This window comes from Pollicipes pollicipes, unplaced genomic scaffold, assembly GCF_011947565.3.
Source record: "Pollicipes pollicipes isolate AB1234 unplaced genomic scaffold, Ppol_2.1 Scaffold_6686;HRSCAF=7923_pilon_pilon_pilon, whole genome shotgun sequence".
NCBI classification, from domain to species: domain Eukaryota; kingdom Metazoa; phylum Arthropoda; class Thecostraca; order Pollicipedomorpha; family Pollicipedidae; genus Pollicipes; species Pollicipes pollicipes.
Window position 1 is genome coordinate 12,712,303 of NW_023596921.1, and position 24,509 is coordinate 12,736,811.

General features: G+C 54.2%; 1 protein-coding gene and 1 long non-coding RNA gene across 3 annotated transcripts in view; both read right to left on the minus strand.

The window, feature by feature from the left end:
* Window positions 1-1,976: 1,976 nt before the first annotated feature.
* The window catches only part of LOC119107137 (adiponectin receptor protein), a 32,030-nt gene continuing 9,497 nt past the window's right edge, over window positions 1,977-24,509 (minus strand). The window contains exons 1-8 of one of the 2 annotated variants that reach the window (XM_037230508.1): window positions 19,528-19,667; window positions 19,061-19,166; window positions 15,221-15,349; window positions 11,862-12,033; window positions 6,931-7,111; window positions 5,335-5,522; window positions 4,727-4,920; window positions 1,977-2,623 (exon numbers count right to left, since the gene is read on the minus strand). In XM_037230508.1, coding sequence (XP_037086403.1) covers window positions 2,492-2,623; window positions 4,727-4,920; window positions 5,335-5,522; window positions 6,931-7,111; window positions 11,862-12,033; window positions 15,221-15,349; window positions 19,061-19,166; window positions 19,528-19,532 — 1,107 coding nt within the window. In that variant the 5' untranslated portion in view covers window positions 19,533-19,667 and the 3' untranslated portion in view covers window positions 1,977-2,491. Of the gene's footprint in view, window positions 2,624-4,726; window positions 4,921-5,334; window positions 5,523-6,930; window positions 7,112-11,861; window positions 12,034-15,220; window positions 15,350-19,060; window positions 19,167-19,527; window positions 19,668-24,509 lie in introns of those variants that run through there. The other variant, XM_037230507.1, reaches the window with a different exon arrangement.
* On the minus strand, window positions 16,840-18,643 carry LOC119107138 (uncharacterized). Its single transcript, XR_005095205.1, has 3 exons — window positions 18,503-18,643; window positions 17,757-17,791; window positions 16,840-17,347 (listed from the first exon to the last, which is right to left on the minus strand). It is a non-coding gene; the product is annotated as an uncharacterized LOC119107138 (long non-coding RNA).

The window sequence follows — 24,509 nt, forward strand, 5'->3', positions numbered from 1 at the left end:
CCACGTGAGAACGGCTAGTTCGGATATTGTTTGCTTGCTATCAAGATGGATGCAGATTAAGTAGTCCGTGTTCGTGCTACGTAAGTGTTCGTTGTGTTAAACAATTTTGTGCGACGAACGGCATTAAGTTTTGTTTGTAACAATGACGGGGCTTCTGAAGGTAAGTATGCAGGCGGGAGGCACTGAGTTTCTGCTTCCTGATACCATAGATCTAGTCGTTTAAAATCAAAAACCTCTTTTTACCCAAAAGTGCACCACACGGAACATTTATCCAATCAACCGCGGCGGAAACTGTAGAGCTTGTTTAGGAGAGATTTGTTCGGCCAGTCGTGACCTCTGAAGAAGTGGGATGAAGGTGAGAGGTGAAGCTTAGGTAGCAAACGATAGCCGAAATTGACTATGATTGTCACCTTTGCTAAATGGGTTTTGGCAATGAGTCACAGATAGCTGGTCTGTCATTGGCCAGTATTGACTCATCCGGAGTGTTTCAGTGTTGTGTTTATATTGATATCCGCGTGGACAGTAAATAGTGAATGATTTCAGAAAATCACGCGTGATGTTCATCAGTCCGGTCTAAATCATTTACAGATGTCATTACGATGGCAGTACATCCACGAATTATTAGTAGAGCTGCCAAACGCAAACTGACGATCGTGACATGACCCATTAAGGTTGCTGCTAATGAGATCGGAGTAATGAGTTCGCTAGTTTTAGGGACACGAATGGTGCTTGAGAACACAACGCTGGGGAAAATGGTCACGCCACCGTGTTAGGAAATTAGGCAGTGGTCACAAAAATCATTGTCATGACCCTCGTGTGTCTTCGCGGAGAAAACCGCTTGCATATATCACTGATGCTGGCGCCTTGTTATGCGATCAGGGTTAGCAGCTGACGGGCGGGCACAAGTTCTGCTAAACGTAAAAGGGTCATCTAGGGGGCGCCATATTTTGTTTTCGCATTAATAGAGCATCAGCGAACATGATTAAGTTGTTTCAATTAATGATTTGGCAGCGTTTTAGTTGTAGTAATGCAAATAAATTAAGCATGCAAACAAAGCAGTGGCCAAGGCTCAAAGCCTTTTAGTGGTCTCGAAATGATCTAGTTTGGGCAACGGAAATGTGTCATGTGAAAGCAGCATGCTAGGACGCGTCAAAATATGGTGCCCGGAAATCGACGTTAAGAAAGGAAGGAAAATGCCCCCCCCCCCCCCCCCCCGTCCGTCCCCCGACCGCGCTCCATCACCCTTCGCCTAGTGCCGGAGCCTCTGCTGTCGGAGGTTCAGATAGGCCAATACGGTCGATGCTCGCTTCGACGGCAGGCGTGGGCGTGGAGGATCTCTCCGTGCCGACCGCCGCGTCCTGGTCCAACGTACGCGCTCTGAGCGGCTCAGCGAGGGCAAGCGGACCGACGTGCCGGCCGTACGATGGAACGTGAGCATTTGTCATGTTTGCTGCCGTGGCGATCTGCGCTTAGCTGTTGAGTGTTCGTGTGTCAATCCCGGTTGTAAGCGCCATGGTGGTGCTAATAATTGTTCCATCCCCTTATTCATCTAGGTCAGCCAAGCATCTCTGTAATTGCGGCAGCGTGGTACGGCCGGCCCCTTGGTAGCGCGCGCGCCCCGCGGAAGAGGAACTCAACGCTTCACAGTCGCACCGGAGTCGGCGGTGCTGGCAGTCGTAGCTTGGATGTCCGGGTGATTAGTAAGCCACCCCGATCTCGGCTTTGCCGTCCCATGGGCGTCGTACGTGCAACCTCGAAGAGCGTTGTGTAGAAAATACCTTAGTTGTGTGTAGCACAGCGAGTAGTCTTGTGGCGTAAGTCATTGTCGTCGTTAGCCCATTCGAGCCACTTGTAACACACACGCACACGGCTGTTTTAATGGTGCTAGGTTGCGTACCAAGGTACGTACCCAAGGCATCACGGAGTGATGTGGTTAATTTGTGTGGAGTGATTTAGTTAATTTGTGTCAATCCGTATGTTGTGTTTATCGTTTATTATCACACGCCTCCTGATCTCACCCAAACGGAAAACAATCAAAATACAATGGTTGTAACGTTGATCGCACTCTCAAACGTCTTCACTAAGACGGCCAGCTGACATGTCAAGAGGCCGACATCGACGGGGGCGGGGGCGGGTGCCAGCCACGGTGCCCGGCGTGCCACCAGCACGGGCCGCTGCCAGTGGAATCGGGGCTCTCGCAGTGCGGGATACCGGCCTGGGCGTCGCCAGCTCCTGGCGCGAACTGGCATCGAGCTGCGCAAGCTTAGTCATCGCGGCTATCAAAGCGCAGCAGCCGAGCCACGGTACATCCTCCGGCCGCATACATCGCTCACATTCGCACAGTGTTAGACGTGAGGCCGGCGGGCCCGCCGGGTCCGCCCGGACCCTGGGACGCGGGTCCTCTCCGCTCTACGCGGCGCTCACTCGGCGGGTTTAATGCCGGTGCCGGTGCCGGTGCCGGGGTCGGCCGCGTGTCGGCTAGCGGGCGCGATCAGAGCACCAGGTGCTGCTCGGAGGAGCACTCGCCGTTGGTCAGCCGATGCATGGCCATCTCGGAGACGCCGTGGTAGTGGACCATGGCACCCGCCACCACCAGAACGTGGAATATCTGGTGACTCTGAAACTGCACGGGCGCCGGCCATCAGCGTCCGCGTACGCACGCCGCACAGAGCGCCGAGCAGAGCCAGCGGCGGCTCAGGACTGCATAACACCAGTCACCGTCCATTGCTCAGAGGGACGGTATGACACCAGCCACCGTACACTGCTCAGTGACTTCACAACCAGTTACCGTGCACTGCTCAGAACGGCTTCACAATACGTCACCGTACACTGCTCAGAGGGACTCCACAACACCTATCACTTTATACTGCTCAGGAGTTCATAACATCATTCACCGTACACTGCTCAGAGGGATTTAAGCTGGGACTTAAGCCGACAGCGTTTACTAACACTTCAGTTGCGGTGAATCGGTATTTCTGTTTATTCTAGGGCAAATAAAATTACCTAGTTTTTCTTCTTTTTTTTGGTAGCCCCATCCACTTAAAGGGTGTTCCATATTTCTATGGAGTTTTGAACTGAAATGGCCACTTTGAAATGGTCATTCGGCGCAATTCACAGCCCCGCCCTGCAGCCTTCTGAGCTATACGCCCGCGAAGATCGGCAGACTATTTCGGGGAGAGTATTGTAAGGTCATCATGGCATTCATGATGTCAAAGTAACATGATTAAAATCTTCCCATTCCATAAGCTATGCGGTGATCACGGCCAATAAAAAGTAATGGTCAGTCGTTTATCTTTGGCTTTCGCGAGCGCGATTTTCAAATATAACGGCCGTGAATTGGCTCTCCATGTTGCGCAAGATGCGATGCCGTAATCAAACGATGACGTCTCGAGGAACATATTTACTGAACAGACAAATTGCGTAGTCTATAGCAGTCTTTTCTAGTTTAAAGTATGCCGATGGTTATAAGTGAGCTTGTTTAATCGTGTCTGATACTTGCTTCGATATATTCAACGGTGAAACGTTCCTCTTTAAACGTTCCTAACACATAGGAAGTTGACGCAACGCATTTTCAATGTGCCCATGTCTACAACGCAATGCATAGCCCACACACAACGTGGTGATGCAACAGATCGTTGCAGTGAACTTGAAGAGGCTGATGTCGCGAACATCCACTCGGAACGGCACTGAGCTATACTGGGAAACATATCTTTAAAACCTTTTGAATGCGCAAGTTTAAAACTTTTCAAATGCGCAAGGGAAGTATTACCCCTTTTATTTAGACTCATTGTGCCACCACGGTAAAGTTCAAAGTACCTACAACAGCAGGGTGAAACGCTGCGGTCGGCAGTAGTACCATCCTTCCATACGGTACATGTCAGAATCAGAACAATGCAGAAATACTGTTATGCGAAGAACTTATAGAACACTACACCACCATCAGGCACATCAACTTCCAAAGTGTGTTCTGAGACATTGCGCCGGACAACCCTGGTGGCCTTCGAGCAAGCTCAACGAAGTCAAGACGAATTTAACAGGCAGCCCAGCACACCCCTGCTGTACGGTACCCCTCGGCCTGCTCTCTACCCTGACACAAGTTATCAAGCAAGGTATCCTACGTTTTAGGGTGCGTCAAGTACGTTGGTTATTTATGCATCTTAATATTCATATCGCCTTTACTTTTCCAGTATGGTAACGGGAGTGCAGCGGTTGGCCTGCGCGTCTGGGCAACCAAACATTACGGAATTGATTCCTCGCGATGCCCGCCCTCCCGCTCAGGGTGAGAGGCAGCAGCCGAAGTCAAGCCTCAGCAGCTGCGCCTCGTAAATGCTTCAATTGACAACAACTGGTCGGCCAGTTTCAAAAAGCTTTGCTCGGAAGCAAACACAAGTTGTGCCGATAAGCCGGTGTGTCGACGCATTTGGCGGCCGTTCACCAGCCCATCCCATCGAAGTGGATGTGTAGGCACAAAAAAACGATGGCGGGTTAAATATGTCGGAAGATATGCTAGGAATGGGGGAGGCGTGAGACAGGGTTAAAGGGAGAGCGCGTAACCGGACAGCAAGAGGACGGGGCTGTCGAAAAAGGAAATTGGTACGTCGCAAAACATAGTTACTAAATCTTCCTACTCGTTGAGTGGTTCTAATGCACGGGCGTCACACAGCGGACTGAGCACGCTGAGTCCACTGCGGCATCCCTCCGCGTGGTGGGCGGCCGCGCCACTTACGTAGATGTCGCACTTTCCGGGGAACCAGCGTTCGGGCACGCGGAAGGCGTACAGGAGGGCGCCGGCCACGTACAGGGCGCCCATCAGCGCCAGCCAGCCGACGGCCGTCAGCGGCACGGAGTTGAACCAGCCCTCCGAGTACAGGTAGTGGACGGCAGGCACCACTCCGCTCAGGCCGAAGCCCAGGAACAGGCCTGGCGGCGTGCCAAAGACCAACGGCTCAATGTGGGGGACGCAGGCTGGCCGGGCGGCCAGGCAGCGTACGGTCACGGCGGCGGAGGGGTCACCGCTCGCAGCCCCACCAGTCACCGCTGCCAGCGCCATCCCACCCCCGGGGCGCCACAGCAGACACCATCGCGACAGCTGACCAGCGGTGCACGACACCATGGCCGACTTCACCCCGTGAGGCACGGCATACACATCGCTTCAAAGCGCAAGTGTCTCATAACACAGAATGCCGAAACCATGCCGTTATGAACAGCGTCGTGACACCGGAGTAGCATTGAACGTCCACGTCAGAGCGGTTGCGACATACGACACGCGCCGCCGGACTGCCAGCGAACAGCGACAGCAGACAGCCGAGAGGGAGAGGGAGGCAGCCGACTCACCCGCGCGCAGCGAGCGGTACTCAGGCTCGCCGAACTTGTCCACCAGCGAGACGACCATGCACGCCGAGCCCAGGCAGATGACGCACGTCAGGTAGATGACCTTGGGCACGAAGCTGCAGTAGAAGCCGTAGTAGAGCCAGGGGATGAAGGAGCCCACGATCAGCAGTGAGATGCCGCAGTAATCGAACCTGGCAACATATGTCACATCACGGCCGGAGCCCGCGGCGCACGCTGTCATACGAGCGACGGACAATCTCATACCGGGTGAGTTTTGGCGGACGCGGTATGCGTATTCCATACGACCCGACGGCATGATCTCCGTGACAGCAGCGGTACACATTTTTCGTGTCGTTTGATCAATGTATGTCCAGCGGCTACACAGCACTGGCAAAACAACAGGAACTTGCTTCAGTCATTATAAACTGGAAATGTCACAACTGATTTGTACGAGTTTTTCCACAGCACATATCGCGCATTCCATTCCTTGGTCTATAGGTATTTGAAACTTCCGTTTCACTTATCCCAAACCAACCGAGCATTCCCAAACCATTTCAAGCGTTCCGCAAAGGTTGTAGGTGACGTCACAGTGTATCGTTTCCGCCCAGCTAAATCGAACGACGAATCCCAGCCGTTCTAGCGTGACCGGCCCAATCAAACGCAAGGACCAATAGCGCGTTCCGGGTCCGACTAATAGTTATTTTATTAGCGCCAATACATACGACGCCCCAATATCCGCACGAGCCATGACACGCCCAATGGCGCGTGGGTCATCACGTTTCATCACTCTCCAAGAATTCGAGTGATCAACTGCTGGTAGACATGTGTCCATGGAATAGCCGTCAGGCGCCGTGCCCAAGACGTGGCCGCAACGTGGCCACGGTGTCGCTAGCCTCTTCATCGCGGCACGCTCGCCTGCCCGGCGCTACGGCCGTTGCCACTGGTAGCAGTCAAACAAATGGCGTGTCTAGGACCACATCCGGGCAAGGTCACGCAAACGCTGATCCACAGCAGGCGTCGCCACCAGCGATTCCCACAACCTTGAACGGCGGCACACCTCCCGGCATGCTCCGTACGCTTTAGATCCCCGTGGCGCTTGAGTCTAGGAATATCTTTTGTAAAAAATACGCGAATACGCCGTGTGCGATGTTCCCAAAGGAATACGAACAAAGACATCTATATCTTGTTTGCGTAGAACATGGATCACAGATTTTCGGTGTGTGATACAAAGCATCGCTGGCCGTAATGCTTTGCTAAGGATGTTGTTTAGCCGCATACTCCGCATTCATCAAACAACATGGACAATCTATGCCGCCCTGCTGGTGCCGCATAGAATCTTCGCCACCGGCCGTAAATGATCGCGCCCACAACGTTCGCCAGCACACCATCGTGCTGTGGCACGCAGGCGACTGAGTGCCGCAGGTCCGCACTGCACGGCGGTCTCCGGGGTGGCCCACACACTGCCGGTGGAGCAGACATACACCAGAGAGCGCTTTCGCTGCAAACGCGGCGGACGAGACCAATGGCGGACGTCACCCCGCCCCCCCCCCCCCCCCCCCAAGCACTAAAGACCGGCGACGACGCCACATTGGACCTTACTTGGAGAAGAGCCGCAGCACCCGCTTGGAGTGGCAACCGACGGTGTGGAAGATAAAGGACGCGCCCATGCAAACGATGGCGCCGGCGAAGAAGCATGAGAACACCACCTTCTCCTGGTAGTCGATCTCGATCGACGGCCGCGTCAGGAAGTAGGTGGCGATTATCACGAATCCTATGCAGCCTGGAACGGAGGCGCACGGGTGCGGTTAGGTCAGGTCATGGGCTGGTGGCGCCGCCCCAACCGGAAGCAGTCTGTCGCCGCGGGGCGTCAGCAGCACTGCGCTCCGAAACGTCGACCAATACGACAGCACTAACAGAACTGAGACAAGGGGGCGGAGCCTGGGCCCCGGCGGACGCCGCGGCCATGGATCCGTGAACCCGTTCAAAGTGGCCAGGCTCACTGGGCCCCGGGCCATGCGGGTGGCGAGGCGGCCATGTATTCTGCAACAAAAGCTGGGGAACTGCGGGCAAGGATGGCCGCATAAATGCTCCTTGCACCTCAAGATTTCTTCCCAATGGATATCGGTGGAGTCCCACCCAGCAGACGTGTGCTCGGCTCCAGTGGAATCGGATCTAATTCCGGAATATATCCCGTTTTGGTCGGCATGAGATTTTGACTTGGCACCATTGGCTGTGAGGCGGACATCTGGCTCCACTGGTTATGAAGTGAAATCGTAATGGGAACTGACTCGCATACTCTGTACCAGAATCCAGTTATTGTCAGCTACCCGCGCGCCAGGTCCGCAAGGGCCGCGGCGCCGGCGCCCTCCGCACCTCCCTCCTCTCACCCTCGTCCCCAGCCGCGTCTTCTCCTGCGTGAATGGAGACTGGCCTGACTGATTCGAGTGAACGGGGACTTGCGAGCCCAGAGTGCAAGTGACTTGAACGACTGGAAGTTTGAGTGCTTCAGTGCGGTGTCCCTGCTTACTGGATCCACTCTGCTGTGATTCATCAGCGGCCCGTTGGACCACCTGCGCTGAACACCTACGCGACTATTGGTCTTCACTTCTGATCAGGGCCATGTGCCCCTACGAGCGCAACTGGTAGCCAGTAGCTAGCGGCACCTTGTTTTAATGCCGCGACGATAAGCCTGAAAAGCCACGAGCCCATCGTGAATGGTGCAAATATATGTCCATGAATCGCAGTTGATTCGCTTCTGTTTTGAAAACGCATGATTCGCAAAGTCATTCCATCCCGTGTATGTATGTACATACGGTGGCACACGTGTGTTCGCGTGCTGCTTGGAGTACGATTAGGGACTAATTGCAAGTTTCTCCAGAACACAGGGATAAAATCCCACAGCTCGACAATGAAACGCTGAGTGTCCAGCTATCGGTACGGCCGCCAGCACCAGCAGGGCCGCCAACGGCCTCACACCAGGCCGGTCGCCTCGCTCACCAGGTGGTTCCGCTGGCAATGCCCAGATGAAGCCCACCTTACGTCATCAAACTTATTCCTGAACCGGACTTTACGTTGGCAACGAATGCAACTACTCGCGACGAAGAATCCACTGACAGTTCCCACAAAAAACAACTTTTATTAACGCATATTAACGCTTGAGCCAAATGACGTAAACCTCTACCACATAATCGTGCCTGACAGAGAAGGTAAAGCTAAAATCAATAAATTCTAAGGATTGTACGTTATAATAAATTCTACGGTACGTACGTATACCTTGTAAACAATACGTGGTCATATTTTCCCCAGCTGTTGAAGGCGCGGTGCTTTAACCCCTTACACAGCCTCACTCCTGAAATGATCCTCTAGTAAAAGATCTGACACGACGGATCTTGGGCACACTGATTCAGTTTGAGCGCTCCTAACACATTTTACACAAAGCGTCCGAAGCGAAAAATCCACCCGGCAACAGCGGTCCCATTGAAGCGCGGCTCGGACGGCGCAGCACCGGCCGCGGTGGGCGGAGCTGGCCGCCGCGGCCCCGCCGTGCCCGGGTTCGCGTGTTCGAGCGGCGCCAGCTGGCCGTGACGTCACGCGTCGTCACGGCCGGCCGTCGGAATCGATGGTGGCGGCGCGAGCCGGCCGACCTCCGTCTGGCGAGCGGCATCCGTCCGGGCCCGGCCACACGGCGGTACGGCTAACTCCAGAACGTCAACACCGACTACCCGGGTCACGGGGTCACAGGGAGCGCACTGGCTCCAGCGCTGCCGTCTGAACCCAGGTCTCAGCGTCCTGGCCGATCCCAGAAGGCCGCTCGCACTTGGTCGTCCTAGCCGTCTGTCGTCTACTTATGAATCGCCAGACGTCCTTAAAACGCAATCATCGGGTCAGGCTATGCACTGAAATATACGCGCTCTCTCCGCCACCGGACGTTAAATGCGTAACGAGCTTCTTCCTGGTGTGCATCGCAGGCTGCCAGAAGCTCAACTTGAAAACGGGTTTTTGGCATCTGTCAGCCCTGAACCGAAGAGCAAAAACATAAATGACTTCCGTATGCGGATGACAACAGACGACCTCATGAGGTCATCAGGTCCCAACGTCCACGGCCGAGAGTGGTCCCGCCGGACCGGGCCGGACCGGGCCGGACCGGACCGGACCGCGCCGACTGGGGCCGAGTATCGACCGACTGCCGGTGGCTGGCTCTGGCCCGGCCCACGCTGCTCAATGCCGTCCCCGCTCCCGGAAAACATTGACCGGCCTCCCGCTGACCCGGCTTTGTGGCCACACGACGCGGCCAGCCACAGCCCGGTGGGCGTGAGGACAGGTGATGCGGACACACAGACGCGGTACCAATCCATCCCCCCCCCCCCCCGCCGGGGGATTTGCCTCAATCTAGAGGGATCGTCATTTTTGATATGGCTAGTGGAACGAATGAACGTGGGTCCACGAACCTTCCAGACCCCCTTTGTATGTAACCCTGTCAAATGCTGCCTCCATCTCTGGGTCACACCTGGTCCATGATCTGTGCCGGGGACAAATGGGTCATGTTAAAAAATTGAGGGTCTTAAAGTGCCGTTCGCTGCAGCTGCAGCATCCAAAACTAAACTCATATCGTGATGTATGCTGAGGATTTGCAACAACCCTACTTCCTCCAAATTGTGATGGATGTCAAAGTAGCTGACCTAATATCAGCTAATTGGTCATGCATGCCCACCAATTTGTGGACGGAAGTAACATCCGAAAATTTGCTCAGCTTCAAAAAGACAAAACGCATCGGTGCTCCGGACGTAAAACAGAGGCCATCTTTGCCATTTATCTGAAACACTGTTTACATAAACAGAGTGCTGCTGTTTCCCTTCATTTACAAGTTTTGTTTTTATTTTGAACATATTTCTCGGGCTTGAAACGCCATATATATATAACGTGCCGTTCGGCACGCTGACATGGCATCACTGGACCTGATCTCCTCTCACCCTTTCCGGAAATAAACTTGACATCTATTTTCGGATGGCATCTCCTAACCTGACCTTTATCTTTTCTGGAAATAATATTATCAATTTTCGGATGGCATCTTCTGATCTGACCTTTATCTTTTCTGGAAATAATCTTGACATCTATTTTCGGATGGCATCTCCTAATGTGACCTTTATCTTTTCTGGAAATAATCTTGACATCCATTTTCGGTGGAAGTGTTTGTAAAGTGCGGATGCCACCTATCTAACATGTACGCTGGACAATCCTGATCTGATGCTGAGCTGCCAAAATTAACGGTTTCTGTCGTTTTAAACGATTTTTAATTGATAATTCAAAGTGGTTATTTGAAATTATTTTAGACCCCACGTTATATTGCTGGGATGCGTCAACGAGACCCGACAAGACCTCAGACAACCTGACTTGATTTTTGACCTGATACGACCCACCAACACGTCGTAGCGGTGCTGACTGCATTTTCATGCGGACAAACAATCAGTTAAAGTTATTATTTAGAAAGATATCTAAGGAGTTAGTATCAGCAACGGCAACTTCAGAGGGCCTGAGAGGATGAAATGGTTTTACGTTCGTTAATCCGATGGTAAAACGAGCGTGTGGAAGATCCCGTAACATGGAGCATCAAGCAAACCATTGAAAGCCCTCCTGACAAGCCTTCCCGCTTTTGCGTTAATTGATCTTCTGACAATTTAAGGGTTTGGCTGACTTCGTTTGATTTAGTTTTAGTATGCAATCGTTAACAGATGCATTCATTGGCGCTGCTACTTGCCACACACCGTTAAAAAAAACGCTTACGAACCAACCATTCCAAAAAGCGGATGTTAAGTAATTACTTTGCCTCACCTTTTGTGAGCTTAGCTAACCTGAACAACGACATTAATTCCGAATTCAGGCCAGGTTTAATTTTTCAAGTGACGAACTTCACTTACTCATACATTTACTTTCCCAATTCAGGAACCATTACCCACGCACACACTAGCTATGCATATGGGCAAACTCGGCTCGTGCGTATGCGAACTTCGCATACAAGAACAGCATGCATGTTTCTGGAAATATGGTTTTCAAGAGTCCACCACCAGCAGCCATCGCGTCAAGCTATTGCGCATTTCTCGATCCGGTAAACGCGGCCATTTTCCTGAGCCAGCCGGGCCCGGGTGACCTTAACGCGCATGCTGACTTCCTGGCTCTATGACAACCACACTTAATGCATTTGGAGGAAGTTAAGCGCCATAGCCGTTCACGGTCTTGACACCGCAATCAGTGTTTGCCTGGCTGGTGTGACACCACGCCAGTTTCAATACCCTACCGGCCGCACTTCAAATCACCTACGACTGCTAATCTTGGCACGGAAGCGGCCCCACTCCTCGCTATCTCACCGCTCGTCCGCCTCGGCGATTTTCGCCCTCGCTGAGTGGATGAGCTAGGCCCGGCGGGCGCACGGGGCGCGGCCGGGCCCGGCCGGGGTGGCGCAGCAGACGCCGCTCCGCCGGCTACTGACCAACTCGGCGGTCGGCGGCCGGAAGGCACGCCGGCGGCGCACTCACCAAGCAGGTGCGTCCAGATGTTGACCGTCTCCGTGTGGATGTAGAAGATGGAGCGGAAGCAGGCGTAGAAGGACGGCATCGGCGCCCGGTGCGACTTGTGGATGTAGTCGTTGTCCTGCGCCCAGGGCGGCAGCGCGTGGAACGAGACCAGCCGCGTGCCAGCCGCCCACACCTGATGGCGGGTCCACCCACGGTCACAAACACAAACCAGCGGCCCGCGGCCATGTCGGCGGGCGTGCAGCCAGACAGCTACAACGTGCCACAAACCTACGCTGGACAGGTCGTGTCCCAATCAAGAGAAGATTTCACATACACGATGATGTGGGGTGCGCATGCGTGACAGTAATATGAACATTGCCCTGGAGAAAACGAGGTACAACTGTAAACCATGACGGCTTTAAGATAAGCAGCCAACGCTAAAACCAGACATCCACGATATCAAGGGCAGCCTACGTGTCAGTTCAAAGGTTGGGACCAACAGTCAGTCGGATGACAGCAATAACTGATGGCCGTTATCCGCACGTCAATACTTCAACCGACTTCGAGGCGCCTGCTAATCGTCAAGATAACCAGCTTCATAGAGAAGGGCGTAACAATTTGGCGTGGGGAGTAACTTCAAGCTTTTACTCCGAATCCGGTTGCATAGATTACGTAATAACTTTACTCCTACGTCCGTAAAATTCTACTATTTACGGGGAAATCTCAAGTGAGGATTTGCTCCGTATTTCAGCAACCATCCATCGGGTTTCATAAACACAGCTAGTTGGGCCATGCAGCAGACATTGGCTCAAAACTGAGGTTAAATACAAAGATGTTCCGGTCCGCCGTAAAATCAGCAGTGATTGTCATAGAGGAGCCGGCGTATGGCCATGCAGGAGCGGAGGAACAGCACATGTAGACCGAGAATCAACCCACAGTGAGCGATTGTTGAGCAGTGAAGCAATGTCAACATATCAGGGGCGGACCTTGTACATAAGGCGGGCGTTTACGTACATGTCAGAAAATGTATACAACTGCAGTTCGTGTTGTTACATTGTCAGCATCACAAACATATGCCAAGATGTGTGGTGGATAGAGGTGACAAGCCGACATGAAAACCTTCCTCTTTCCGACATGTCTTAGATTTCACGATATTTTTTTCTTGCTATGACAGGACAGATACGAGTTCACAAAATGCACAACCTGGGCTAAGGATAAATTCAGCTATTTCAGGGAACTTTTGTCACTGGGGCGCATTCTGCCTTCACACGAAGTACAGGGAAGCCATAAAACAGCTTTGCTTACTTCTACGAGTAGCGGAGCAACATCGAGAATTGGATGTCTGTATTTCAACGAATTAAAAAAGTGATCGTAATTAGTCTATAAATTAATCGTCACACAAATCACAACTTCTTTACTGAGTTAAGTCATAAATGACCACACTTTTAGCTGCCTTAGCGATATACCTGGGTTTATTATAGGCATCGAAACCTTTCGGTTCTACAAGTGACAACATACTTGCCATGGCAGCGACCGCTTGCACTGGAATTGAAATTACTACAACACAAGGTCGCTTCAGCCTCGATATTTACGGTTTACTTCGGAGGAATGCTGCCCAGTTTATGAAGCAGGGTAGGAAGTCGGGAGCTGCGCCGAAATGCTTCGGCCAGCCGGAGGTAAGAAGTAGCTTCTCGTTATGACACTGGTAACAGAATGTATAATGCCCATCTCAACCCCAACTAGAATCATCTTCTAAATCGACAACGACGATCACCTGAGTGGGATCTGGTATACAGCTGAACACCGACGCAAAACTCAGTCGGCACCCACCACCGGCATCACAGAAGTACCAGGGCTAGTCCAATCGCTAACAGACCATACGTCCGCGGTCGCTGCGCGCTCCGGCGACGGCTGCGAGGCCGGCGTACCGGGCGAGCGTGCCCCTCCAGCCGCCGGCGGTGGGGCTGGCCCACGGCGCCCGCTGCCGCGCCGGCCGGCAGTCGGCGCTCACTCCTCTCCGGCCACCACCGCTGGCGGCAGGCGCTCTCTGCCACCCCGAGCCGCCGACACACACGGTCCTCACGGCGCCCGCCGCCGCGCTGGCCGGCAATCGGCGCTCACTCCTCTCCGGCCACCACCGTTGGTGGCAGGCGCTCTCTGCCACCCCGAGCCGCCGACACACACGGTCCTCACGGGACGGACGCTGCGCCGGGACACAGCTGACAGTGGACCGGGTGCCGCAGCCACTCAGCACGCGACATGGCGGCGTCGGGGTTACCGTAGGATCCCGGAGCACGGCGAACTAAGGGGGACCATGCAGCGAGACAATGAACGCGGCGGCTGCCGTGGGACGTGGTGGCAGTCAGGGGGATATAGCGGCAGACCGGGGACGCGGTGGCAGGCGAGGCGAAGGAGCGTGCACGGAAGGTGGTCCCCGGTCAGGGAAGGAGTTCGGCGGCGCGTGTCGGTCCACTGCCGGCGGACATTTGCTGACAGGCTCCAGTTAAGGCTGCTGAGGCGTGGTTCAGTACCGAGGCCCGGCCTCTGAACCGACTGGTGCCGCGTCCACGCATGCACCGCCTGTCACGCCTCGGAATGTGCAGCGCGCCGGGTTCGTTGTTCCAGCATTTAAGAAGGAATGCTCAGTACACGAGAAACGGCATGAACTAATGTGATTTTGAGCGCGCTTCTCCAACACGATTTCAGAAAATTTGGATACATCCACGTTGGTTGAAACCGCCGGACAACCGAGCTGCCCCTCCCCCGCCCCCTCCCCCCCGACTGCTGCCGGTCCCGGTCGGCAAGCTCCGCCAGCCGGCCCTTGCACTGTGATACGGTACGCCGCTGTCGCCGACTCCGGCCGCCACACAGCGGCAGCTGGTAAGCAGCACCGTCCCGGCGCAGAGGGAGCAAGCCGTGCCGACTCCCTATTGAACGTTCCGTCCACGTGTGGTGTCATTTCGGGTCCGGCACCGACGTCGACAGCTTTGTCTTGTTCCAGATGTTACGGTCGCTCGGCGCAGGCGCAGCGTCAGCAGTCGCCCCTCCCCTCTCCCTCCCCCGCCCGGCTCGTCTGGCCGACTGCACGCCCCCCGCCCCACCCCCCGTCAGAACGTTTGCGTCACCGGCCAGACACGGTTCAAACGGTCGCCACTGCCGGCTACGCTCCCGGCCCGGATCGCAATCGTCCATCACGGCCAATCCCACCCCGACATCACTGCAGCCCTCTCCCCATCCCTCTTTCAAGGCGGTAGCCAGTGTCACCGGCAAACGTCCCTATCAAGATCACCACAGGACCGGTCGGACATTTCACCAGCCGATGCGCGCGTTTCCGCGTGCAACGTCCGGGCGCTGAACGGCGGACGGACGGACGGACGAACCTTGTGGGCGAACTCCTCGGCCTTGTGCACCAACTCCTCGGCGTGCTCTATGGCGTTGTGTGCCATCTGGCTGAAGTCCAGGTCTCCCGTGGACTCCTCGCGGTTGATGACCTGGTCTACCAGCTCGTCCTGAAACACAGTGCCGGCACGCGTTTAATGTCGTGCAGCCACAAAGCACACACACAGCGATCGGAGCACCTAGTCTGCGCTTTGGCAGCAAATGAGCCCCATGCTACAAAACGCGCAGTCGTTACCACAGCTGGCATATTTCCACTCACACCTATAACTGAACACCTCTGTGCTGCCATGCCACTTGTACCTGCAGTGCACAACAGCGCGTGTATGCCTCGTCCGTCACTCGTCCCCCCCCCCCCCCCCCCGTTGCTCCGTAGCTGAACGCCCTCGGCCCAGCCTCGCCGCCCCCATCTGACGGTGTCGGCCGGCGGCCCCGAGCGGCCCGGACAGCGCGCCGACTGTTGGACAAATACCACGCTGGCCAAGACGACCCCCACGCCCTGGGGTCTGGACTGCACTGGACCCTGCGGTGGTGAAGGTCACGGCGTCTGGCAGCGCCACCGACGGAGCACGCATGGCGCAATTCAAAATTTGGGTTGCACAAAAAACAAATGTTTATTTCTACCCGGCAACAATATGATTTATTATATTCAATGCAAGGGTGGATTGAAACTCTCGCAATTGTCGTTTAAAAGGTTTCGTTGGCGTTAATATTACAATTCAGTCAGATGATAATTGGGAATAATGAACTATAATTATCAATCATGAATTATGAATTATGAATATGGATCAGTCTGCTATACTTCCACGTTTGATCCGGTATCGAAATGCGAAGCCCTAGCACATATTCTACCACGGCCTGCTACGCAGCGCGCAAGGTCAACGCCAGCTGACTGAGCCCTGTCACCCCGCGCGGCCGCCAGATGAATCTCCTACCCTGCAGCACCAGCTGCTCCGGTGGGCAGACGCCCGCACGCACCGGCCGCGTGCCGGGGCGCCCCCCCCCCCCCCCCCCCGTCGCCTACACGACCGGCCCCGTCGTAGCACGAAGCACCGAGCCGCCGACAGGCGCCGCTGCGCAGGCGGAGCGGCCGACCTCGCCAAAACCCAGCGTCAGCCAGTGGTGCCGCCCGCCCGCCTGGCCCCGTCGCCGCAAGCAGCACCGGGCCGCCGGCCGGCGCCGCTGCGCAGGCGGCTCGGCCGACCCCGCCAAGACCCGGCGTCAGCCGATGGTGCCGCCCGAGCGGCGGCCGCTGGTTAGCCTGGCCAGGCCTGAACACGTCTCTCTCGGTCTCGGGCCGCGCGCGGCACTGCGCGCACACGTGTTGAGCGCCGGCAGCGGGCGCGGCGCAACAAATCTTGTGTAACAAAACAACCCATCAGCGGGCTACGGCCGGATGCGGCAGGTTTGGTGGGGCGGCTTCAGTTGTTTCTTCACACTGGTCAATCGAGCTCGGCAACGTCTGCACGGCTCAAATGCGCCAAAGAATGCCTAAAGCGTGCAAAATTTCTGACCAGACAAGGCACTTCTTCCCCAAAATCAGTGCATTTGGCCCCGCGAAATCGCGCGGGCTACTCGTAAGTTGTGGGAAAAGCTTGTCAGGGTTTCTCAGCAAAAATATATGTAAGAAATTTATGTGCACTCCCAACGTTGCACAGCTTTTACGGAAGCGAGCAAACGAGCAGCATACCACGGCAGGCATTGCGCGTGGCAAAATGGACGATTTCATCGGTAAAAGATACAGGCACTACAACAATATAGACATCGAGATTTTATTGAGTAGTTGAATTCAACGCTTTCTCCCATCACATAATAATGATGATACACGGCAAGGTCCTGTGCACGTAAATTACTATGAAGCCGTTACAGTCGCACTCCAGTGGTAGCGGTATCATCACACTTACCTTTTTCTCCCTTTTGTTTGTTTGGTAATAAATGCAAATGTAGTTTTCTCTACAGCCGATTTCTTGGCCGTAGTTTAGTTGGTAAGAGTTATGCTTCAATCAGTTCTATAGTTTGGGGTGAGACGAAACAGTAAATTGGAGTGATTGAAATCGGCCGAGTAGTCCATTTTCAAGGTTTGTGGCACTCTACTCATCTAAGCTGGAGTTCTGGAACCGAACCATAAGCTCCTTCAGTTCCAAACAGAACTACAAACATGCATAGAGAACTCAGACTTGGGCAGAACTGGGGTAATATTAGTAAATTTGTTGACACCGCGGCAGTCTTTCCGCTTCATAATGGCATTATAATTGTTGGTTTACGTCCATTCTGGTTTAACAGCGCACCACTTGCTGAGGCTATATTGCACCCACGATAATGGTTGGTTGCCTTTTTGTAACTACTTCCGCAAAGCCCAAAGATTGACAAAGATTTGAAATCATCGTACGATTCCCGAAGAATGTCCATGATCCCAGAGGCATGTGGCAAATGTAATGAAAAAATTAGTAAATGTTTTTAATGTACATTTTAAAGCTTCGGTGTTATCCACTTTCATACAACTGGCATTCCCATACTCACGTTTCATGTGGAATGCTCAAGAAAGCGTCAGTCCTCTGCAATAATGGCACTATCATACAACGATGGCAATACACCACCGTCAATATTCAACGATCCATTGACACCATTGAAAGCCCGCCATTACGGAGGCATTGAGGATGTGCGGTCAAATTTCAGCAAAAAAAAGTTGCCTGTCGTGGTTTTCGAGAAAAACTGGTTTCATTATTTCCGTGCTTCGGTAACTCCGTTTCACTTTGGTAAAATGGTTTAAACCTGGAACGCGCGAATTGCGTACGGTGACATGAAGGCGCATTCTCCGAGTGCGCAATTTTTCATCATCGCATCTTCAAAACATCCACGCCGAAATGTCACAGGCGTTGTCAAATGGCAGCTCCTGCAATATTGGGGACACCATTTTACGATTACCGTCTAAACCAACTCCTGCTGGGCGACGAGAAGCCAAAATTTATTATAGAGGGCCGGACGCTAGTCCCATTAATTCAAAATACGACAGCATGAAACCTGAAGTGATAGGGTGTAGAAGGGAAAAGGAAAGCACGCTGACTGATGCCGACAATCCACAGGTCCGAGCAGACCGACGGATGACCGGCGACACGAGGGATCGGGTAATGGCGGGCTGGGAAAGAGCATGCCACGATCCCAGCTGTGGGAGGCGTTGGCCGATCTCAGATGCGGTCGACACCTGGCGAGCGAAGCACACACTGGCTGAGCCCGAGCGGCGGACGGGGCTGGGACGGAGGGCTTACGCTGACTGAGCCGCGACCGTGGACCGCGAGGTGACGGTGGCGGACGCGCTGCACGCGGTCGGCCGAGTGGCGCCGCCAGAGCCGGCCGCGGCGCCCCGCAGGCGGCGTCGCTGCCGCGGGCGGCTGCCACCCAGACAAGGCCGAGATCCGCTGGCAGACACGACCACGCCGGTTCAGGACGGGCATGGACGGGACAGGACCAGGCATACCGCGGCCGACGGTGACTTAGAGCTCAGTACTTCCCGCATTGCCGGTTTTGTTGCCCACATGCACGCTTCCCGTAGTGGGTGGGAATGGTTGCTGCATTCAGCAGCCGTCACTGCCTGGTGCGGTGGATATGCATTGTCCATCAAAAACATTCAGAGACTAAAAACGCAAAGTAACATCCATGTTTTCCGGTGAGGCAAATCGCACACATCGCACGTCGCATGATGTTTCATCAGGCTTCACCCATGCTGATCCTATGCTGATTACCACCACCCTTGTTCACAGCAAACGATGGCATGCCAACCATCACTACTTTTTCGAGACTACTGCTGTCGTCACAGGCCACCTTACCTCCAAGGGATCGTAGGATTCATCCTGGGGCGTGCTTGGGAGGGCGTGACCTCCCTCGCTGCCCTCGTCTTGCTCCAGCAAGCGAGACACCTCGGGCAGTTCGAACCTGAAAAGGAAGCCACGTGTTCAGCAACAGTACAGCGCAGATGTACAGAACGGACTGTCGTGTGTTCCGGGCTACACTGGCTCACGCAGAGCACGCCGACCCGAAATAAGTCGCCACGGCGTTCTACACGAACTCCAAACACATTAAATGACATAACTTAACACGTAAATCACGTAAGTTTTGACCACATTTAGTAGATGGGTGGCCGGTAATAAAAAACAAACAAAAAAAAAACAAGTTGCGCTGGCAGCAGGAATTTTCCACATCTAAACACAAAGCGACACGTTTGCACTTCGACGTGTGGTTGGCACAACCAATCGCCAATTATAAGCCAATTCCAAAAAAACAACACAACGCTCACCACATGTAAAAATAAACAGTACGGAAAATGAGGGACTGCCCCTAACGCTGCAACCAGAAGCGCATTTGCGAATGGCTACTCTATATTTACGCGCAGGTAAGAGACCACCGATTTCACGCACGATTCGCAACAACTGGGAGATTTAGCACTGAATTGGAGGCAAAGCTTACAGCTGATGGAATCTGTCGTCTCGCCGTTCCGATACACCCAGACGCGAGAGAAAATTAAAACATCGCATCCCAACCGTTCGCTGCACCTCCGTTCCAAGGAAATCCCCCGTCAATAGAAAACGGACAATGGAACCCCACGAATCGGTTCCAAAATCGGTACGTTCGCGACTATCAAGAACTAAAAACGGTACAAATTTGTGCGGCGTAAGCGTCATAAATATTACGCGCACAGGTCGTTTCGTGATCAAATCTGTGTATACGGAAACAGCCATACCGATACAAGCTGCAGCATATGTCTACTAGAGATCCAAAGTATTTCAGTCTCGTCTAACATACCTGAGATGCCAAAAACCAAAACGGCAATCTATGCAACCCTTTAACCCAACAGCTGAGACGCCAAGACATAAAGCGGCAACATATCCACCTCATTTTACAAATTCAGGAGCCTACCGCCCATCGCATGCATCGCCACTGCCCCATGCGCAGAAAAGCTTTATAAAATTCAAACCGAACGTCAGCATTGCATAAAATAATCGCTTCCCGGTAACGCCTGCGAATTCTTGCCGCGCGAGGCGCACCGCTACACGCTTGATCTAAACAGGTTCGGATTTAGCAAACACCACCGGTTGACTACAACAGAGCGGCGCGATTACGCCACATGCCGCGTGCAACGAGAATGTCGAAACGCCGAATGACTGGCGTCACAACCGCCCATTCCGGTCTGGCGGCGCATCGCCAGACACGCACGGAGGTCGCCTGACCTCGACTGCCGGGCCGACCTTGAGGTAGGTGGCGGAGCAGGCACCGGGTCCCGCCGCGCCAGAGAGGCACCGTATCAAACCAGCGCTCATCGCAGCGCTATAGGCTAAGCCAACGCGGCAGTTGGTATTTGGAACGGAAGCCGCGATGCGATGGAATTGTCTTGCCCGTGACTATGGCTACATACGAACAATGCGGCGCCTCCTAATACGTATGCTATTTTACTTTTTGCCAGTCACTTTTTACGATGGGACCATTTCCGCAACATTCGGCTTTAAACCTGCTAGCACATGTGGACAAGACACCTGTATAAGACCACCGCACAGCTGTCCCCAGGACTATTCGACGCATCGTTATGAAAAGGGACTAGGTCGGTTTCACGCGTTTTCACATCCTATCGCAGCGGCGATCCGTTTATATCAAGAACACTGCTAAAATTTGCATAAAAAAATCATCAGCCGGCGGGACTATAAGGACGTTCGGGCGTTCAGGCCAGCACTAGGTCAGTGACTGGCCAGCGTGAAGAACAGCATATATGCTTCGCTGCTGTTGGCGCGGTGTATGCGGATGGGCTGGACACTGAGACTGTGTTTAAGTATGAGCACGAGCATGAGTATGAGTAAGAGTATGAGTATGAGCAGGAGTATGAGTAGAAGCACGGGTACCAGAGTATGGCGACAGGTCGAGACCAATGGCCGAAACATCCTCAGTGTCTTGCGCTTGTCTCTGTGCTGATCATGCGGCAGCAAGAGCTCTTTCAAGTACACTACAAGGATGAGTGGGAACCCCCGAATCACGAAGTTCATGGGGCACTTTTGACGCTTCTGGCACAGAGCACACGTCGGCTTTACTTCTCCGTCAAGCACCCTCTCCCTCCATAAAAAAGATCAACGCAGTCCTGCAATCGCACAAGGCCCTTCATCGATGGGATCGGCAGGCTTTGCCCCTCCTCCCCCCCCCCCCTAAAACGGGTCAAACGTCATGAAAGTGTGGTGACACACCGTGCACCGCAGCGTGGACTTGAGTAGTCCGACAAACAAGTCGACGAACTTCAAACTCTCCAGGGACAGGGAATGCTTCCTGGCTTCCAGCGATTTCTGGCTGGTGCCGAGGCTGTCATCGATGCGGGTGGGTGTGAGCTTGTGTTAGTTGTTTACGCGGCTCACGTCCTCATGCCAGCTCTCCAGCAGGCATCTGAGAAACTGTGTGCTTTAAATTCGACTGTTTAACCTCGACAACTTGCCACGCCGGGCAACGGATCTGGCCCCGCTGGTAAAACTTAAAGACGAAAAATTTGAGAAATTAGCGCTGAGGGGAGTCAAGTTCATTGCCCGCAGGATCCTTACGTTTCTGTGTTCTAACAGTTTCGGTGGTGTAAAATGGTTGTTGAATCATCATGCATGTTGCCAACCTTCGTGGTCTCCCTAAGAGCGTTCGAGGTCAACGTCAAATCATGTTGAATAGTATTACGTCAACCTGATCCCCTCCCCCCCCCCACACGCACAAATTTCATCATCTACAGAAATGACTCGAGACGTATGCGTGATGGTGAGGGGTTGCTCAACATTCAGGTCACAGCATGTCGAGATTTCCACACAAGCCAGGGATTGCCAGATTTTTCAGCGTGGCGCAGCCATTGCTGAATGGTATTAGCCCTCTGATGTCACAATGAGAGGCTGCACCTAGAATACGCTCCTTGTGTTCAGAGAACGCAATATGGTTGACTGCTGCGGTCTCTTACGACACGTTTGGTGATGACCTCTTAAGAGTTCATCACCAGCGGGCAATCCGAAATTCGATCCACTATGGCATTGTTCCCCAACATCACCGGTACGTGTCTATACTTTGAGTGCAGGTTGATGAAGATTCAAAGGTATGTAAATCAAGGAATATGTCAGATGAGTCTGTGGCTGGTTTGTATTTCAATGGCGCAATGTCAAGACTTTAAGTCTCCTCCGAAAGCAGCAAATGCTGCAAAAATAAAACTTCCTTTTAAATTTAAATACGCCCATGTGTTTTGAAATGCAGGTACGCATTTTAACTGTTCAGGGAGGAGTGGGGAGGGCGTTACCAATATTGTATTCGTTCCCATCAAACTCGGATTCCAAAACTCAAATACTGATCTTGGACCGACGCTCACTTATCGGCGCACCGACAAACGCGCGGGCCGCGATAGCACGCGATGACCTTCATAAAGCCTTGAGCTCAAAACGACGTGGAACAAAGACTCTACGCTGAAGGCCATGCCCATGAGGGTCAAAGTACATTAGGGAACGCGCCCAGGTGGTGTTCAGTAAGAAATGAAGTGGATCCATGCCGCCAATACATTCCGGTAAACACAGCGTGACACGAACCATATAGTGGGCTGTTCCATACGGCCCTACTAAGAACACGACACATGAACTGAGCTGGTTGCACATTCAACGCAAAATTGGCGTTCGAACTGCACGTCAAACAGGAGGGCTTCAGTGGATGCTGGCAATCGCCAAGCTAACGACTAAGACCATCGTGGTTCACGTTTTTGTAAGAGAAATGCTTTTTTGAACGCCGCATTGACATCTCGTTCCTGCGCGGACTCGGCAGATATCAGTCCCGCTGAAGTAAGAAAACGCGCATGACCAAGCCAACTCTCCGAGTGGAACTTGACCCGCACGTCGCGCCTTCTGGGAGCCCCTGCTGGTGTTTGATTCCCGCTATCTTCACAAAACGATAACAGAATCTTATGTCACTACACAGAAGTGAAATGACGCATTGGGCCTTGGCTTTATATCCAACCTACATACGAGGCAAGAGCCGAATTACCCAATGTACATTTCACAAGTAAAGAATTTCGGAAGAAACCCAAGCCTGGCACGGACACAATCTTCATCCGTCTCGTGCTCGCCCCGGTGCGGGGCGGCACGTACTGCACGCGCCATCGCCGTCCTCCCCTTGCTGGGGCGGCGCGGGGGCCCAGCAGATAGGGCCGGGACGGTGGCCGTGACGCGCAGCGCGCCATCCTCTGGGCCGAGACATCGCAGGGACTCCCGCCTCCTCGCGGCCGTGGATGCCGCACCACGTCACGGGGCGGGTGCGCCAGGGATGCCCCGTCGCCTCCCCGTGCAGGCCCGAGCGTCGTGACGCATCGAGTCAGGTCGCGCCGGTGGCCGCAGATAGAACGGGTTCGGCGTCATCGGTCGTCAATGAGGCGGACTGTGCTCGGAGCAGCGCCGGTGGCCGCTGACAGAGCGAGTTCGGCGTCACCGGTCGTCAGTGAGGCGGACCGTGCTCGGAGCCGCCCCGGTGGCCGCTGACAGAGCGAATTCGGCGTCACCGGTCGTCAGTGAGGCGGACCGTGCTCGGAGCCGCGCCGGTGGCCGCTGACAGAGCGAGTTCGGCGTCACCGGTCGTCAGTGAGGCGGACCGTGCTCGGAGCCGCGCCGGTGGCCGCTGATAGAGCGAGTTCGGCGTCAGCGGTCGTCAGTGAGGCGGGCTGTGTTCGGAGAGGCGCCGGTGGCCGCTGATAGAGCGAGTTCGGCGTCACCGGTCGTCAGTGAGGCGGACTGTGTTCGGAGCCGCCCCGGTGGCCGCTGACAGAGCGAATTCGGCGTCACCGGTCGTCAGTGAGGCGGACTGTGCTCGGAGCCGCGCCGGTGGCCGCTGACAGAGCGAATTCGGCGTCACCGGTCGTCAGTGAGGCGGACCGTGCTCGGAGAGGCGCCGGTGGCCGCTGATAGAGCGAGTTCGGCGTCACCGGTCGTCAGTGAGGCGGACTGTGCTCGGAGCCGCACCGGTGGGGTCGCAGTACACCGCCTGGGGCCGCCACAGGCACCGCCGACACGCCACAACACACTGCTGTGCAGCGGTGCACGGATAACAGCCGTCACGCAAACGATGCGTCACCGAGTGGTAGACATGACCGTGGACCTCTGGTTCACTCGCGCTTGAGCATCATCAGCAACACAACTTGTACAGCGTGATAAAGGTGGCTTCTGCATCACAACGTTAGCATTTGATTTGGTGACAAAAGCAGGCGGCACGTAATCCAATATTCTTATTCCTTGAAAAAAATCA